The sequence below is a fragment of the Cornus florida genome, unplaced genomic scaffold (genome assembly GCF_030987335.1).
Source record: "Cornus florida cultivar Cherokee Brave unplaced genomic scaffold, ASM3098733v1 CherokeeBrave_3.0.0_Hap2_Chr01, whole genome shotgun sequence".
Taxonomy (NCBI): Eukaryota; Viridiplantae; Streptophyta; class Magnoliopsida; order Cornales; family Cornaceae; genus Cornus; species Cornus florida.
Window position 1 is genome coordinate 35,377,858 of NW_026775571.1, and position 20,288 is coordinate 35,398,145.

At 34.2% G+C, this 20,288-nt stretch overlaps 1 protein-coding gene across 1 annotated transcript; it reads left to right on the forward strand.

Moving 5' to 3' along the window:
* Positions 1 to 2,891: 2,891 nt before the first annotated feature.
* Positions 2,892 to 3,568, forward strand: LOC132293794 (monothiol glutaredoxin-S2-like). Its single transcript, XM_059791459.1, has one exon. The coding sequence runs from the start codon at positions 3,029 to 3,031 to the stop codon at positions 3,332 to 3,334; it is 306 nt and encodes a 101-aa protein (XP_059647442.1). The 5' UTR covers positions 2,892 to 3,028; the 3' UTR covers positions 3,335 to 3,568.
* The last annotated feature ends 16,720 nt before the right edge of the window (positions 3,569 to 20,288 follow it).

A 20,288-nucleotide genomic window follows, 5' to 3' on the forward strand; every position in this document is an offset into this window, starting at 1 on the left:
GGGCCTAGTCATCCGAGTGTAACTATTAGTTTACTCGGTGACAATCGCCGATAATACTGAAAATACCATTGATGCAGACTATTCTAATATAGCAACCATCGGTGATTCACCAGTAAAATCAGAATCAGTAATGCTTGAAAGCATTGCTAATTTTGCCTCAGAGAGAACCTCAAGAGCTAGGGGTAATCAAAATCAATTGAGAAATATCCAACCTGCACTACGAGCAGCTGCCAGGGGCATGTGATCGCAAACCCCCAACAAAATTTAGTTAATTCATATGCTCCACTTCAGCCTGCTAATTATAGTGAGGTCATACTTACCGATCAATGGACTTTTACGCATAATACAGTCCCGCCGATGGAGCTGAATGTAAAATCAGCAAAGGTTATTCTACAATATATCTCAACTACTGCAGATTATAGTGAGGTCATGCTTGTCGATCAATGGACTTTTAGGCATGATGTAGTCTTGTCGATGGAGCTGAATGTAAAATAAGCAAAGGTTATTCTATAACATTTTTCGACTCCTGCCGATTATAGTGAGGTTATGCTTGCCAATCAATGGACTTTTGGGCATGATATAGTCCTGCCGATGGAGCTGAATGTAAAATCAGGAAAGGTTATTCTACAATATCTCGACTCTTGCCGATTATAGTGAGGTCATTCTTGTCGAGATAGAATACTTAGGTGAAATACAGCAAGCTGCATTTCACCATCTTATGGTTCACAATAAGAAATTGGTGACAACTTTTTATAATAGAGTGAAATTTAAGTCCTTTGCTGAAGAAGATATGGTTTGGAGGCTGAGGTGGTTTCTGTTTTAGTCTTTTACTGTCAAGTGTTGGAATAAAAGGATCTGCTGATTTTAGCAGAGGCTTGTAGGTTTGGTTAGTTATTTATTTTGTTTTTGTATCTTTTGTTTCGTTATCTTGCGAATAATAGGTTAGGGACCAACTTTCACCACAGCCACCACCGCCGCCACCACCTTTCACCACCGCTATCTTCCACCACCACCACTATCCACCGCCTTTCACCACCGTCACCGCCTTCCATCACCATTGCCTTCCACCGCCATGCCTTTCACTACCACCACCGCCACGCCTTTCACCACCACCACCGCCATCACCTTCCACCACCGCCACTACCTTCCACCACCACTACCTCCTCCACTACCTTCCACCACATCTCCTACACCACTATCTCCTTCCACCACCACCGCCGCTACCACCTTCCACCATTGCCCCCATTGCCGCCTTCCAACACCACCACCTATACCGCTGCCACTTTCCTCCTTCACCACTATCATATCGTCATCACCATCCACCACCGCCACTGCCACCATTTATTTTTAAAAAATTATAGAAGAATGTCATTTTGTTAATTTAATTTATTTGTTACGAAGAGGGATATTTTGGAGAATTCAATTTGTAATTTATTCCATTTAAATTTTAAATTGGTCCAACCAAACACTAGAATGGTTATTATCATTTTATTCCTACATATTTCATATTTACAACAAAATAATAGAATTAGAATGGTCATTCTCATTCTATTCCCATTCTTATTCCATTCCATCCATGCACACCAAAAACAATAGTAGTCTCTTCAATCTTCTCTCGCATTTGGTATTTCCTAGGGTTTTGTAATTTGTGATCTTTAAGAGTGAAGTTGATTTCTTGGGCCTCGGTGATTGAATCCTTGATTGATTGGTTGAAGATTGAGTCACGTGCCCAATTTTAGAGTTCTAATAAGTAGTAAATATTACTTGTAATATATTAACTAACACTTAAATATATATTTATAATATATATATATATATATATAATTTTACTATTGGTATATATAAGCAGGGGCGGAGGCATCTCTAAATCCGCCCTCGCCCCAAACCCATTTCAAGTTTCCAATTATTTTATCATATTCACTCCAATCTCATTTATTGAGCTACCAAATCCATCTCATTAAGAGCGGAATGGGGCAAAAACCCGCCGGGTCAAGGAAACTACCATCCCTAGATGACCCTATTATTTAGGCATTCAAAAGGAGTGGTGAATGTAATATTTTGAAAATAATGGGCATTTATAAATCTTCTTTCATGTGTCGTCAACCCTTTATTTTTTTGGTAATTAAGTGTTTGGATCACACTTTCAATCACACAATTTTTTTTTTTCTTTCCTATTCAATTAATTGTTTCTCATATTCTCATCAACCAAGTGCAAAAAGAAAAGAAAGGTTCCCATTTGGATAAATTCAGATTGTTTCCCCAACTCAGCAGATTCGTCCATAACAGAACTAGTTAGATAAAGAAGAAAATATTCCTAGTGGGAAAAAATTGGACCACTTGAGATAATTAACAAAAGCAACCTTACTGATCGATGGGATTGGTAACTAAAACATTAACAGAAGCACAGCTATACCATGCATGTATATATCCTTGCATTGTTCATTTTCTATAAAGTCATATACCATCTTTGCAGTTATCTGGATAACTCGGTGGATTAGTGCCTCTGATGATACTTCGAAATTCCAGACTTAAACTCCCTGTATCTACAATTCTACATTTTAATCTAACATATAACACTTCTTACCTTGAAAAAATATATATGTATATATAAATATATATATACCATCTTTAGAATTACAGAACATAGATAAAAGAAACAGCAGTGGATGATTGTCACCATGCAATACGAAACCGTACCAAAAGACAGTCCCTCTCCGTGTGACAGATTCGTTATCTTGCAACTTTTATTGCGTATCAGTAGGTATCGATCCATCTCTCTCAGAAATGTAATTGAAAAAATATTCTCTTTTCCATCAATTATGCCACTTTTTTCTAGCAAACAAATTGTACAATCCACTACCATTTCCATCCTATAAATTACCCCATGGGGCTCAATATTCATTATAGCAAAACCACAGTCTTCTCTCAATCATCACAACTCACATTGCTCGATCTGTGTCATTGTTTGGCAGTACTTGAAGTTGATACTTCCTATATAGCTTAATTTTTCTTCAATTCACTGCAATTAATGGAGAGAGTAAAGAGAATGGTGTCTGAAAGGCCACTCGTGATCTTCACTAAGAGCTCTTGCCCCATGTCCCACACTATCATAAGTCTCTTTAGGAACTTCGGCGCTGACCCGGCCATTCACGAGCTCGATCAAATACCAAGGGGCCGAGAAATCGAGCAGGCTCTGTCGAGGTGTGGTTACAATATGGTGCCGGTAGTGTTCATTGGTGGTGAATTGGCTGGAGGAGCTAATGAGATCACTAGTCTTCACGTCGAGGGGAGCCTAGTCCCGTGGCTTAAGCGGGCAAGAGTTATACATCTCTAATGTTACCCAGCTAATTAATAACCTGTGTTTTAGTACTTACACACAGTGACATTAGGTGACCTCGTAACTATCATAAATATATATATATATATATATAGAGAGAGAGAGAGAGAGCTTGCCTAGCCTACTGTAATAGTTCTAATGACAGTACTACTGAATAATGTATACTTGGCTGTTTTTTGTAATTTGAAGTAATAAATATAATCAGCTCTATGAGTTTTTGCTAGTAACAAAGTTTGGCTTACAATGATCAAGTTCCTTCCCTCTTTGAGTTTTTGCTAGTAACAGAGTTCAGCTTCCAATGATTAATTCCTTGTCTCCTTCAAAGTTCAATTTCAAAGCAAAATGTCGATCAGCAACAAGATACATAGCTCTTTAGCTAGGGTTCATAGTATGTGCATGTATATGTATATATTGTTAGGATGCAGTGTTGCTGTTTTCATAGACCCGAATGAGAACCAAAATAATACTAATTTTATCATTTGGAAGGGGAATACATGTTTCTGGTTGTAGACACAAAAAATTTGCATTGGTTAAAGTGTCAAAATTCATATTTGAATGGTCATTCAAAAATTTGGAAGAACATTTTGGGCATACTATCTATTTGGGAAAAACTTAGGAGACTCTGCTGTCTCGAGCAAAATGATCCACTTGAAGTAAAGTACGATGGACTCTAACTTAGGCTCACACCATTTCACTCTACTAAGAACCAATCGATTAACAACTTTGCCTTTGCAACTCCTCTGTTCAAGAGCACTTGACTTTAGGCTTATTTCCTTGATCATGGAAGAAGAATAGCTGGAAGATCAACTAGCCTCCACAAACGCCTTGATCTCTTCGAATTGTGATCAAAACCTCTTCTTCCTACAAATATGAATTTTTGACACCAAAGCATCAATCACTAGACCCGCTCACCAAGGCACAGAGTCATCCTTTGGTTAGTTATCCTCAATAAATTGCCCACCCTTGACCGCAAATCCATGGCATACAAGCACATACCTAATCATTGCCACTTTGCCTCTCATCAGAGGAATCGCCTCTTTTTCTCATGCTCATTCACTTCACCTATCTGGTCACACATACAGAACACATGCGGATTCTACACCTAATCAGCTTGGAATGACTTCATTTTCTGGGCTTCTCACCATTGGTCTTCGAAGAGTATCAAAATTGCCATAAAAAAATTAGCACGATCAGCCTCTGTTTACCTTTTTTTGGGCATTAAGGAATTCAATAATCTTCAGAGGAATCAGAAGCAATTATCTGCTGCACAGCGAGCTCGTAATGTCTGGGATCTGCCTTCTTCATTCATCCGTCCACCGCCGCGACCCCTAGACTCTCACAATTAGCTAGTTGCCTCTAGCTGGTCACCAGAAATGGCCGTGTTCTCACCGGAGTAGATGATATATTGTTCTAACGGTCTCAAGTTTCAATTGTATGGTGATGGGCTTATATGCTTGTTCCTTGTTTGGGTTAGTAGCATTGTTTCTTGAGCCTGCGTGACCCTTTTGTTTTTCTTACTCGGCCTATGGCCCATCACTATGCATATCTTTATATATATATATATATTTGCTTGAATTTTTTAAATAAATCTGGATTTTGTGAAGGTTTATGAAAAAAAATGTTGTTTTGATCAATCTGTAATATAATGTAGACTCTGAAGATTCTGTGTTGATTAGTTGAATCTTAATCACTGGTATTTAAATATGTGATCTAAAAAATATACAATCAGGTTTTTCTGAAAATTCTCTTAAAAATCTTATGTATTCATGTAAAAGATGAAAATCTTATTTTTCAACTGAAGCAACCAATCTCTCAATTAGGGTTAGAGATACATGGCGCGCGCGCACACACACACACGAGAGTCTTAACAATAGGTAAAAAGAAGTTTTAAAATTGTGCAAGGATAGCCATAGAAGTTTCGATAAAAATTTAGTTTCAAAGTACAACCAGTTGGACTTTGGCCGAATGATGTTCTCATGCGAGGGTTCCCTTTTTGCCCTTTTTCTCTCTTTCAGGCGATTAAGCAAAGATTAGGGTTTCCTTTGGTTTTTACGTAACTCGTCCTACTTTTAGTAGTTTTTTTGACAATACTGCATCGTCATCCTTCAAAATTTTGAAATTCCACAAAGAATGTCGAGGGGTTAAAGTTTCGATAACTGAAGAAGATGTTGCAGAAAAAGTAACGTTTTGGAAGACCTCGGTGGTGGGCTACGTCGTAGGCAAGAAACCTAACTACCCATATTTCAAAGCTTTTGTTTCAAAATATTGGTCTAAGGACTTTACGCTTGTGTATCTAAAGGATGACTTCTTTATGGTGAGATTCAAGAATGAGTGTGATATACAGACTGTTTTATCTCGAATCCACACATTTGAGGGGCGGCAAATTATTTTGAAAAAATGGAACAAAAATGTGAATCTAGTTAAGGAGGTGATGGAGACTGTACCAACTCTGTTACGGATATATGATTTGGCAATTCACTATCGAAATGAGAGTTTAGTGTCTAAAATTTGTTCTTCATTTGCAACTCCTATTTATATGGATGTGTTGGGATTTATATGCCCTAGGATAGAAAATTCCTATTTGGATTATAGTGACATATGTTCTTGACATATCTGAAATATTTATGATTTAAATAATTGGTGAATTCAATGTATTATGTTTCGTTTCATTATGGAATTGATAGTGTCCACTTGATTACAAGAGATATTCATATATGTATGTGATGACGATCAATACAAGAATATAAATAGTAATCATAACTTGTTCATGGTCAGTAATAATGGATGGACTCATTATTAACTAAGACTTGAACTGGATTCACGTTAGGTTGAGATATATTGCGAGAGCCTTCGTATGCAACTGCTCCCTATCACTGTCATGGCATTTGACTCTTAAGCATGAGAGAGGTATAAACTTTTTTATTAATTAATAATTACTTTGATTTGTTCAGCGAATACTTCGGGATCCCTAGACCGACACTTTGGGTAGTTATGTAATTAATAGTTAGAGGGTTATATTCTCAATATTTGCATCAATGCTACTTGTATTTATTTTGTATTAATTATGGTTGATCATAAATTAAATTCGAAGGCCTTCGTGTGTTTTTAGACAAAATGATTTATTATTTATTTATTTAAATTATTATTTTTATCAAATGAATGTTTTATTATGTTCGAGCCAGAAATAATCAAGGCACCAACATAAATATATTAATTAAGCAGTTGGATTGATGGCTTTATTTATCCGATAACTAATTATGCATAGAGGGGTCAAAGTGCAATATTGACTTAGAGATTATTTATTATTTAATTGGAGTTCAATTAATTTCTTTTAGTGGAGTAGAAATTAATTAATAAATTAATTTAATTGGGTCCATGGACGGGACCGATTACTAATTCATTGTAGCCAAGAAAATAATAAGCTCAATAAGATTATCACTCATAACCCAACTTGATATTGGAATCCTATTAGATTTGAGATATGTGAATTAGAGATTGAGAAGGATTTATTGTTTCCTTTTCTTATTTTTATGTTGCCTATATATACATGGGTTCATGAATATTTTAAGGTAAACTTTTGGAAGAAAAGAAAGAATATATTTTCTCTCTCTAGATTTTTTGGGTTAGTGTTCTCATATAATGGAGGCTCCCACAAGTCTAGTTTTTCAAGGTCATTCATGGAGGCTTATGGGTAATTCTTAAAGGCAAGACCATTACCAAGAAGATGGAGATCTAAGGAGAAGGCATTTAGTAAGGGGATCTACAATAAGTGAAAACATTCAGTTTAGAGCAGAGATTTAAGGTTTACTCAAACCTTTGATATAAGTATTCAATCTATTAATTGAATGATACATCATATTTTATTTTTACATAAAACTTGTCTCTATGTGATGAATCAAGATCTATGTATGAAAATCCCTCAGAAAGTATTTAAAACTTACACGTTTCCCTACAGTGGTATCAGAGTATGGTTTGATTCATTACTAGAGATCATATTTTTATCAAAATCATCATTTATGGATCCAAATTATATATGCATATTTATATTTATTGATGTATGATGATGTATGTATAATTGTGAATGAATGTTGATGTATGTTTAGGCCATGGATGAACCTTATAGGTTAATTGAATGTAATTTTATATTTTGATGAATGTAATTAAGGCTTTGATTTTACTGTTTGAAAGTTCAATGATGTAATTTAATTTTTTCCATTGTATTTCAAGTGTACATATTTTTTAATTTAAAGGCATGTATTATTCATCAAAGGATGCTATGAAGCTTCAAGAAGGTCCAAGAGGTTTTAATTTGACTTCAAGAATTTTTTGGAATTTTTTAGAATTTTTCTAAAATTTTTCTTGAATTTTTTGGGCCAAATTATAATTTTTGGAATTTTTTTAAATTATTCTGGATTTTTCCTGTGGTTTTCCGGCGATCGGAGTGTCGCCGACGGCAAGGGCATCGCCGGAAAGGAGGACGGTAGATGTAGTGTTTCGCGGTGCACCATGATTTGGTGCAACCGGATCCACAAGCATTGGATGGACATCATGCGGCGAAAGGAGATCATGTGTGACCAAGCTCACGGTGCGCCCTAGCAAACCCAACCATCTAGCGCGTGAGGACCACGCGCCAACCAAGTCCAGCGCCACATAGTGCGTGGTAGCGCGTGCCACGCGCTGCCACTCCCTCCTAGCGCGTGTAGGATTATTTGAGTGCGTGGTCGCGCGTGATAGGGGCGTGGGCGCACGTGGAGGCTATTGGGACTTGTTTCTTGGCTCCTGCAGGTGCATAGACGTAACGGTGGACCTCCAGGCTTGTTTTTATGATTATTTTGTACTGGTTTCGCTCATTAATGAGTGAATTATTGCCCCAAAGTGAATTTTAACATTATTCTCCATTATTTAAAGATAGTGGGAGTTTAATGGGATGCAATAATTATAGCACTTTGTAAATATTTAGTTTTTAAAATGTTAAAAGCTAAATCCATTGGCCATTTCATTTATTTATTTTTGTCTGTCATTTATTTATTTGTGTGATATATGAAATGCATGGAATATATAATTGTTAATTAATTATTATTCATGCATTTGATCCATGATATTTATTTAAATGACTTGATTTATATTAATTAAATTATAAAAATTAATTGGATTTGATTACTAATTAATTAGAGGGCACTTAGGGGGAAATGGAAAATTATTTTTGAAAAATTATTATATTTTTTAAAGGTGTGCCTCAAATTAAATATTAGTAAATCATTTAATGTCCAAATATTTTCTAAATTTAATTGGATTAAAATCAAGGCGTTTTGCATGCATCATATCATATAAATGAATAAATTAAAAACCCTAATTATGAATGAGTAAAAATTGAGTGGGAGTGGGGATTTTTATACATTACCCCATGGTTTTCGTTATTATAACTATTGTAATTAGATTTTCAAAATTAAGACCCCACGCATGATTTGAAGAGTCTAAAAATTACAAGAATGGTTGTCTCATGAAAATAAAAATATTAAATGTTCATTGTAGTTAGATCTTTAAAAATAGGCCCTATGCATGATTTAAAAAGTTTAGATTATAATGACAAGATATTTAATATTTTATTTTTCGTTGGAGCATTAATAACACACTCAATCTAAAATCAATAGTATTAGCTCCCCAATGGAGTGGTCTACACTAGGTGATTTTAGAATGGCTAAACATAATCTGGAATCATTTCATATAGATAGACAAGGCATTGTCTTACGAGATATGGAAATGATAGGATTTGCCTGCCAATAGCAATAATGAATTTCGCCAACCGAATAAGTTATTGGCATATTGGTTATCCGATTTTTCGTGCAATGGTTAAAGGACACACAGATATTTTGATGGAAGTGCTCGCTTAATAGCAGATGAATCTCAACAATAGTAATAATGAACTCCTCCATTAGGATAAGTTATTGATATATTGATTGTGTGATTTATTATGCTACAAAGTTGAGGAACCCCCATTAATTAAAAGAGATTGTTCACCAATAATGATAATGAATTCTTATTCTATTGAGATTTATTATATTATGTGGTCGACAAACTCATTTTAATTTTAAATATGCATGATAGTATTAAATAATTCACCTTGCTTATTGTATGAATGTATTTATATTCAGATATTATGTCTAATCTATTTTATCTACTTGCTAACATGTTCAATATATTTGGACCTCATTTATATTGACTGAAAAGGGAACGTAGATATTTTATTCACAACGTAAGGGTACAAAATGTATTTATTACTCTTATACCTAATCATTTTACTTTAAGATACCCAATTTGACATTAATCCTTTTAATAAGTAAAATAAGACAAATGATATGACTTGTTGCAATATTCTAGAATTTATCTCGAATACGCTCTAAAGCTAACATTTGTATTATTTTATTTGTTTTAAGCATCATGTTAAGTCTTAATGAGATGTTTTGTTGAGATTAGATAGATCGTATGCCTAAGTACTATGTCAGATTTAAATACCATCAAGATAGCCTAGGAATCTCCAATAAAAAATCAAATTTTGGAAAATGTTTATTATTTAAAAATTTAACTGGAGGTCAATAAGGCTGATTCGGGTGGTAAATTTCAAGTTGACATGATTATTGCTTTCTTACCAAACTCATTTGATTCTTTTAGAGTGAACTAAATAAGGAACCAGTTAGAGTTCATACTCGCTGATATTCTTATAGAATTGGTAACAGGCGTTCCTATCAATCTAACCTAGTCTATACCATCTTCTTCTAGGCCTAAGTGGAAAAGCAAAGGAAAGAAGAAGGATGATAACAGGAACAAAGAAGGATGATAATAGGACTAGGCTAGCACAAAACATGGGTATCCAAAAGGTTAAAGGAAGTAAGGCAGTGTAAGTTGAGGGCGAAGGAAACTGTTTCTTTTGCGGCTAACTAAGACACTAAAGGACAAATTGTCTAAGCAACGCTGTGGCATAGAAAAATGTATATTTAATCATTGAGTCATGTTTTGTGGTTGTATCTATTAATTCCTGATAGATAGATTCTGGAGCCACTAAACATGTTTGCAATTTGTTGCAAGGATTTCAGGAATCCAGCAGCCTTAATAATATGGATATATATTTTTTTTTGACCTGATGCCAAGGTTATAGCTAAGTCAGTGGGAATATTACATCTAAAATTAGAGAGTATGAGGATATTAGTATTAGAGGACTATCTTTATGCACAGATGTTAGACGCAATCGAATTCTTGTTTCACTTTTGGTTTATAAAAATTGTGTTGTTATTTTGTAAAACTGGTTTCATAAAATTGATTAGATGTGCGATTGCTTCTGGTGCATTGAAAGATAGTCAATATACTATAACCACAAGCTCTTAATATTTGCAAGATGTAGAAACTAATGTTGCATCTTCTAGATTGAATGTTAAGGGAAAATTTGTTATTCCTGATTCATTGTATTTTTAGTGTCTATTTTTGGGTTGTAATCAGTCAAAATGAGATTTAAATATTGGTCAAAGAAGGTTTATTACCTAGTAAGGTAGGGGAGCCTAAACCAAACTTGTGAATCCTGTTTTGAAGAATATATAACTCTAAGGGCTTAATTATCTAAATGAAATAGACATAAAGAACAATTGGAGTCGATACACACAGACACGTGTGGTCTTACGAACATCCAAGCAAGATTACTCACGTTTTGGATAAATTTACCTGATGCGACACAAGTCTTAAACTTTTGGTATATTTCGAAAGTGTCAAGACTGATGTGGAGCACATATTAGGTAAACTTATCAAAACACTTCGATCTGATCGTGGATATAAGTATTTCTTGGGATAGTGCAAAGACTATATGGTCAATGAGGGTGTTGTGTACCAATTTTTCTGCAATTGATGCTTAATGAATTGAGGTGTCAAATAGAAATAACAGAATTCTGCTTAAACATGGTTAGATCTATGATCAGTTATGCTACATTATCTCTTTCATTTTAGAGTTTAACCTTATTGATATCGATGCATATTATGAACTGCATTCCATCTTAGTCTGTCTCAAGGATACCTTTTGAGCTGTGTTTTTTTAACTAAATCTTTGTTTGAATCACATGCACATATGAGATAGTCTTGCACATGTGTGCTTGATATGGACAAGTAAGTTTGAAACAGATTATACGCATGATAGATATGATAGCTACTCTAAAGGCACTAGGATGGATTATTTTATGATCTCAATTATAAAAGTTGATTATTTACACTCACTATTTATCTATAGAAGGATCATATTATGAATCACATACCTAGTAGCATAATGTTAGAGAATATGGTATAAGTACCAAATGTACCACAAATGAACACATTTATTATAGAGATTAAGAATTATATATGAATTCCCTATTGATGCGTTAGCATCATCTAATACACATATTCCTGCATCGGTACATTGTTGTAGTGGGAGGATTATCATCCAATCTGACAAAATCATGTTTTAAGGTGAGACCTTTATGGACATCCCTATTAAACATGAGTTGGACCCAGTAAGCTGCACGGAATCATGAACTGATATGGATACAGATCATTTTGGCAAGTTGCTATGAAATCAAAGTATGAATCTATGTATTCTAATAAAATCTAGGATCTTGTAGAACTTTCTAGTAGGGTGATACCTATGGAAGGCAAGTTAATCTACAAAAAGATACCAGAAGATTTCTTAGTGAATGAACAATATGTGTACAGGGTAATGTCATTATTTTTCTAATTATATATATATTGATGCCATCCTACTCATTTATAATAACGTGAAAGTTTTGTCATCAGTAAAGAGGCAGTTGTTCAATTACTTTTAAATGGAGGATTTTCAAGATGTAAGCTATATTCCTAGGATCAAGCTTTTGCAAGATTGGGTTAAAAGAAAAATAGGCTTATCTTAACAAATCCTATATTAATAAAGTTTTGACCAGGTTTGGTATGCAAAACTCAAAGAATGAGTTCTTATTTTATTGGCATGGATTGCTTTCTCTAGTAAGTAGTTTTCTAAGACTGACAGAGGAGATTGAGCAAATGAAACTGAAACAATATGCTTCGGCATATGGGAGTCTCATATATGCCATGGTCTATACCAAACAGGACATCCGCTACATGGTAGGGATAGTCAGTAGATACCAGTCCATACTCGAACTTGATAATTAGTCTATTGTGAAAAATATCATTAAGTACCTTAGGAGTACCAATGATCTCATACTCATTTATGGATGTGATGATATGGTCCCAGTCAAGTTTATTGATTCTGATTTTAAATCAAATATAGATACTATGAGGTTCATGACTTAGTGTATATTCACTCAATGGAAAGAAAATCAGTTGGTAGATTGTTAAGCAGATTTCAACTGCTGACTCAAACCTGAAGGTGGAGTACATTGCAGCTTGAAAGGTAGCAAAGGAAGCCTTTTTGGTCTGATCTCACTGATTTAGAGGTTGTGGAGCATACTAGCCTGCATATCGAGCTATATTGCGACAATAGTGTAGAAGTAGTCCAAACTAATGACCCAAGGTTCCATAAAGGAACAAGGTACATTGAAAGGAAGTATCATGTCCTACATGATATTGTCCGGCAATAAAATGTACTTGTGGCTAAAATATTGCATTGGACCAAAACTTTGTTGATCCATTAAGAAAAATGTCATCGATCAATAGTTTTGATCGTCATCTGGATAACATTAGAGTTAGATGCAATTTGAATTGGCTATGAGGGCAAGTAGGAGCTGTTGGTATTTATATGTCCTGTGATAGCAAATTCCTATTTGGATTATAGTGACGTATATTCCTAACATATCTAAAATATTTATGATTTATATAATTGGTGAATTCAATATATTATATTTCGATTCATTATGGAATTGATAGTGTCCACTTGATCACAAGAGATATTTATATATGTATGTGATGGCGATCAATACATGAATATAAATAGTAATCATAAATTGTTCATGGTCGGTAATTATAGATAGACTCATTATTAACTAAGACTTGAACTGGATCCGTGTTAGGTTGAGATATATTGCGAGAGCCTTCGTATGCAACTGCTCCCTATCACTGTCATGGCATTTAACTATTAAGCATGAGAGAGAAGCATAGACTCTTTTATTAATTAATAAGTACTTTGATTTGTTCGGCGGATACTTCGGGATCCTTAAACCGACACTTTGGGTAGTTATGTAATTAATAGTTAGAGGGTTATATTCTCAATATTTGCATCAATGCTACTTGTATTTATTTTGTATTGATTATGGTTGATCACAAATTAAATTCGAAGGCCTTCGTGTGTTTTTAGACAAAATGATTTATTATTTATTTGTTTATTTAAATTATTATTTTTGTCAAACGAATATTTTATAGTGATCGAGCCAGAAATAATCCAAGGTACCAAAATAAATATATTAATTAAGTAGACAGATTGATGGCTTTATTTATCCGATAACTAATTATGCATAGAGGGGTCAAAGTGCAACATTGACTTAGAGGTTATTTATTATTTAATTGGAGTTCAATTAATTTCTTTTAGTGGAGTAGAAATTAATTAATGAATTAATTTAATTGGGTCCATGGACCAGGCCGATTACTAATTCGTTATAGCCAAGAAAATAATAAGCTCAATAGGATTCTCACTCATAACCCAACTTGATATTGGAATCCTATTAGATTTGATATATATGAATTAGAGATTGAGAAGGATTTATTATTTCCTTTTCTTATTTTTATGCTGCCTATATATACATAGGTTCATATATATTTTAAGGTAGATTTTTGGAAGAAAAGAAATGATATATTTTCTCTCTCTAGATTTTTAGGGTTAGTGTTCTCATTTAATGTTGGCTTCCACAAGCTTAGTTTTCCAAGGTCATTCATGGAGGCTTATGGGTGATTCCTAAAGGCAAGACCATTACCAAGAAGATGGAGATCCAATGAGAAGGCATCTAGCAAAGGGATTTACAAAAAGTGAGAACATTCACTTTAGAGGAGAGATCTAAGGTTTACTCAAACCTTTGATGTAAGTATTCAATCTATTAATTGAATAATACATCATATTTTATTTTTGCATAAAACTTGTCCCTATGTGATTAATCAAGATCTATGTATGAAAATCCCTCAGAAAGTTTTTAAAACTTGCATGTTTCCCTACAGGATGATCCTAAGATACATAAAGATAAAGGATAGTTTGTGAGGGTAATGGTGGAGGTGGATGTCAATGAGGAGTTACTGACCTCTACGATTGTAGATATTCATGGTTGTGATTTTACTCTTGATCTGGAGTATGAATGGAAACCTATAGTGTGTGGTGTATGCAAGAGAGTGGATCACATAGAAGTTTAATGTGCTCAGAAGGTTTTGAAGACTATACAGAACAAGCCCAAGAAGAAAACAAAAAGATGGGTGGTTAAACAAAATGGTAAGATTATTGAGGAGGAAAGTGAGGACCTAGTGGTTGATAAAATTACTGAGAGAGTGGTGCAGAATAAACCTGCGAAGACTGTGATCACTTCAAATGCATTTGATGTGCGAAAGAATATTGAAGATGACACGGTATAAAGAAAGGTTGAAGATGGGGATGGACCAAAATGTGATACAAGCAGTGTCGAATTCCAAGAGCGGGTTATTACTCAGACGAAAGTTGATCAAATTATAGAAGTTAACAATGAAGTGATTAATGAAGAGGTATATCTCCAAAAGGATAACTATTCTTTGGCAGTGTGTCAAGTGACTCCAATTCAAGTTATTCATCCAGTCTCAGATGAGGAGAAGCAAATAACTAGTAAGCATAAGATGGTTGATCTTGCTGGATTCAAGGAGGGTGTTTTGAAATTAAAAGCTACAGGAGATGGCAAGATGTCCAAACAAAGGAAGAAATCTCAGGTGCCTCTTTCAGATAGAGTGACTAGGGGTATGTAAGCTTACAGTGCTTCACTGCCTCATTCTTCTCAATGTTGGGCGCTTAGAATGTTAGAGGCCTTAATAGGTCTCCAATACAAAAGGAAGTTAAGCAATGGATAAGAGAAAATAATTTTGCTTTAACTGTCCTTGTTGAAATTAGAGTTAAGGAGGGAAAGGTTAGTAGAATTCAGAAAAAAATTTGTCATGGTCTTGGTTTGCCAATTATAAGTCAAATATGTTAGGGAAAATCTAGTTTGGATGGAATCATGATATATTTGATATGGTATTGTTGAAGGAAGATTCTCAAGCAATGTTGTTTCATGTAAAACACATTTTATCTGGTAGTGTGGTGTACATCTTTGCTATTTATACTGCTAATAAGGCAGCAAATAGAAAAGATCTATTGAAGTCTCTCAAAGATCATGAAACTGTGATTGTAGGTCCTTGGATTGTTGTGGGGGACTGGAATATGGTTAGGGCTAATCATGAGAAGAAGGGTGCCAAGAGAGTATCTCAGAATTTATTAGATGAATTTAATAGGGTTATTTTTTATATTTGTATGGAAGAGATGCCCATAAATAATGGAGAATGGTCTTAGTGTAACAAACAAAGAGTTCAGTCTAGGATTAATGCTAAACTTGATAGAGTTTTGATTAATTCTAGCTGGCTACACAAGTTTACTGATGCTAAGGTTACTTTAACTCTAGCTTCTCTCTTTGATCACTATGGTTTGGTTGTTCATTTGAATTTTGGAATTTCAGCAGCACTGAAACCTTTTAAATTCTTAAAAATTTGGTGTCTTTAGGAGGATGTGAAAGGGGTTGTTTCTGCAGCTTGGAATATAGTTGTTACAAGGAATCCTTTACATGTCTTGCAGAAAAAAAACTTAGAGAAGTTAAAGTTGCTGTAAAAGAATGGAATAAAAGGAAGGGGGTTATTACAAAGCAAGTGTTTCCAGCTAGGGAGGAGTTCCATAATGTTTAGATGGTGATTTTGCAAGATCCATTAAATTCTGAGTTGATTGATCAGGAAAAGGAAGCTAGCTGCAAACTTCAGAATTGTTTAGACTTGGAAGAGATTATGTGGGCTTTGAAGGCTAGAGTGAAATGGCTCAAGGAGGGAGATAAATATACAGTTTTTTTTTCATAATGTGGTGAAGCAAAGGAGAAGCAACAATGCAATTACAGCCTTGGAGAACTTTACAGGTGAAGTGTCCACTAATCCTTCTACAATTAAGGAATTGTTAGTTAAGTATTATTCTGATTTATATAATGATAATGGAGATATAAATGCTAAGGTTATTAATCCCAGAATTCAGTTATCTCGAAAAGATAGGTTTGACATTGATAGTTGTTTCTCTACTGAGGAAATAAAAAGTGTGGTTATGCAATTCAACCCAGCTAAAGCCCCTGGTCCTAATGGTTTCCCTGCTAGGTTATTTCAAAAAATTTGAGATATTGTTGGAAAAGATGTTATGAATGGAGTTATACATTTTTTTTAATAATGGGACTCTTCTAAAGGGAGTTAATTCTAATTTTCTTACTCCTATCCCTAAGAGTAACCATGAAGACAAAATTGAAAATTATAGACCCATTGTTGTGTGCAACATTACTTATAAGATTATATCCAAATTGCTTGCTAATAGGTTAAGTACTATGCTTTAAAGATTTGTGTTAAAAAGGTTTATGACACAGTGGATTGGGGATTTATTTAGAAGATTCTTTATAGTCATGGCTTTAGTAAGAAGTGGATCACATGGGTTACGGGGTGTATAACAATAGCCAACTTTTCTATGCTCTGCAATGGTATTCCTACAGGTTATTTTCAAGCTTCCAAAGGCCTTAGACAAGGGTGCCCTTTGTCTCCCCTCCTGTTTTCCTTTGTCATAGAATATTTTTCTAATCTTATAGCTAAGGCAATAGAGGATGGAAGGATTAAGAGATGTAATGAGGTGGTCAAATCAGGCTTGAACATCACACATGTTTTCTATACTGATGATTTGATTATGGTTATGAAAGCTGAATTAGCTTCACGTAAAGCTATTGATGACATTTTGAATTTCTTCAAGAATTTTTTTTGGGCTACAGGTGAATAAAGAGAAAATTTCTATCATCTTCTCTAAGGCTGTGAGAGGTAGAAGAAGATTAACTAGAATTTTTAAGTTTCAGGTGGAGCAGTTTCCATTCAGGTATCTTGGACTTCCTTTATCAAATAACATTTTGAGAACTGGAGATTACAGGAGTTTGCTTGATAAAGTTGATGCTAGATTGGGGCATTGGAATACTATAAATTTATCTATAACTGGAAGGTTGGAATTAATAAAATTAGTGTTATTTTCTTATCTTTATCACTAGATTTTTGGTTTTAAAGTTCCTTGGGCTGTTGTTAATATGTTGGAGAAATGATGTACACAATTTTTGTGGAATGGAAAACTAAATACTAAGAAGACGGCTCAAATCAAATGGAGTCAAGTTACTTTGCCTGCAGAAAAGGGTGGTTTCAATGTTAGAAGGATCAGAGATATTGATTTTGCAGCAAAGTTAACCATGTGTTTGGATTTTATTCAGCAAAAGATAAACTTTGGATACAATGGTTGAAGGTAGTGTACTTGACTAAGACAAGTTTTTGGCTGGTTATTCCTAAGGTGTCTGATTCAACTATTTGGAAATACATTTTGGGGGTCAGAGAGATGTTGTTAAACAATGTCCAATTTTAGGTTGGGGATGGTTTACAGTTCAAGATGTTGACAGATCCTTGGTGTCAAGATCAGTCCTTAATTCAGTTGTTTTGTGGCAAATAGATTCAGAGGTTTTGATAGACAGGTCAGTTTACCTGTGTTAATACATCAAGGGAATCGGGACTTACCTGCAATCTTTTTTGATAACATGAAGAATGTTATTCGGCAGATTGGTATTCATGCAGGAAGTGACCAAATTCAGTGGAAACATGGGAACTTCTCATTGAAGGCAGCTTGGAATACATGTCGAGTTACTGGGAATAGGTGTAAATGGACTAGATTGTGTTGGAAAAAATGTAGACCACGGATTAGTATTTGTATTGTCATCATTTTACATAACAAAAACCTATCTTTTGTGAATTTACAAAAAAGAGGGCTACAAGTTACATCAATTTGTCACAATTGTTTTGCCGTGGATGATTCAAATAAGCATTTGTTTTGTCATTATGGATTTGCTTCAAAGATTTGGAAAGGGATTTTTAATATGTTGCACATTTAGGATCAAAGGTTTACAAGTCTGAATCACATTGTTGATTGGTTTTTGCAGAATACTGTGTCCAAGTCTTTCAAATCCAAGATCTTAAATGGTATTTTTCCAGTTACCATTTGGAAATTATGGTCTAGTACGAATTTATGCTACATACAGGAATACAAGAACAAAGCTTCTCATGTGGTGTAGGCTATTATTTGGGATGTAATCACATTTCTAAATATTAGTATAGCTGATCTTTTGATTGTTTTTGACTTGTAATGTACTTATTTTGAGATAGGTTGTTTGCTAGAATTGGAATGTTAATTTCTTTTTCAGAGTTAGGAGATTAGTCTCCTATTGTAATTGTACTCTTTTTGAATATTTATAAAACAAAATAAATAAATAAAAAGACCCCATTCAGGGAAAAAAAAATGATGTTCTCATGCCAAAAGTTCAACCGGTTGGACTTTTACCAAGTAAGTTCAACCAGTTCATTCCATTTTTCTGCCCCTCTCTCTCTTGTCCATATTTGGATGGATGAAAATTTATAGAGGAATGATGACTCATCTATTCTATTATCCTTTCTTTCCTTATCTTTTCTCTACCAAATGAAAGAACTTTGTTCTTTTCTTCTAATTTTCCCTACACCCCTATTCTTTCTTCCCTATATAACAAAGCACAAGTCATGAGACATGGTGCCCAAGGAAGACATTCAACTGAATTTTGTCAACACTTACCATCAATTTGAGCACTAACATTTTTAAAAGAAGAAAGTGCATTCAATTTGTGCGATAACATTCTAAAAAAGCAATCACCTTGTATAAATCTTAGGAGTTCAACTTGAACCCAACCTAAGTCCAAAACCCAATTTTTCACGAGCTTGGACAACCTTTTTTACATTTAAGGTTGCGTTTGAGTTGAAAAATCTCAATCTTAACAGGGTTGCACTTGGGTTGAGGAGCTAGTAACCTAAGCTAACTCGAATCAGAATTCTAATATTATATAATATATATATATATATGTATATATATATATTAAATACATTATATATAATATTCAAGGTATGATCACTTTTTTTTCTTTTCAACTTAATTTAATCTTAATTTATTATATGCTGACAATTTAAAGAATTAACTATCTAAGAATTTGTTTGTAATTTTTAAAAAATTTATAATAAGTTCTTAAATTTCTTGTTTTTAGGGAAATAATTAATCTGAAAAAAACTCAAAATCATATTAACCCGACTTTGTAATCCAAAATCTAAGAACTTATTATAAATCTCAATCAAAGTGGTAAACTCGAGTTTAAAAATTGAAGATGCAAGAAATTTTCTTTTCTATTATGGAAATTTTTTCTTACACTCCAAACAATATGTCTCTTTTCTTCTCCCTAACTTCTATTTATAGAAGTTTACATTTTACCCTAAACTTGGACAGGTGCTAGTTACTGGCAATAGTACCTTACTGACGAGTATGTGTGAGCAGGCACTAGTCACTGTCAATGCTACCATTCATTTGAGTACGCTGTGGGTGGCTACTGGTTGCTATTCATGCTGCCATTTTGACTTTAGCTAGGTATTTTGATTTGATATGTGATTGTCGTTTGATTTGTGTCAATTCAGTAGGTGATGTGTTTCATGATTCGGTGATTCCCTGTTCCATTGTCTAGTTTTGAGACTTTAGGAGTTGTCCTTTAGTGCTTGTTGATCTGTTCCTAGATGTGACCTCGTAAAGGGTTCCTGTTTTGTCCTCCATAGGATGTGTCTGATTTCAAGGACGAAATCTCTTTAAGGAGGGTAGGTTGTGATGATCATGTCATCTTTT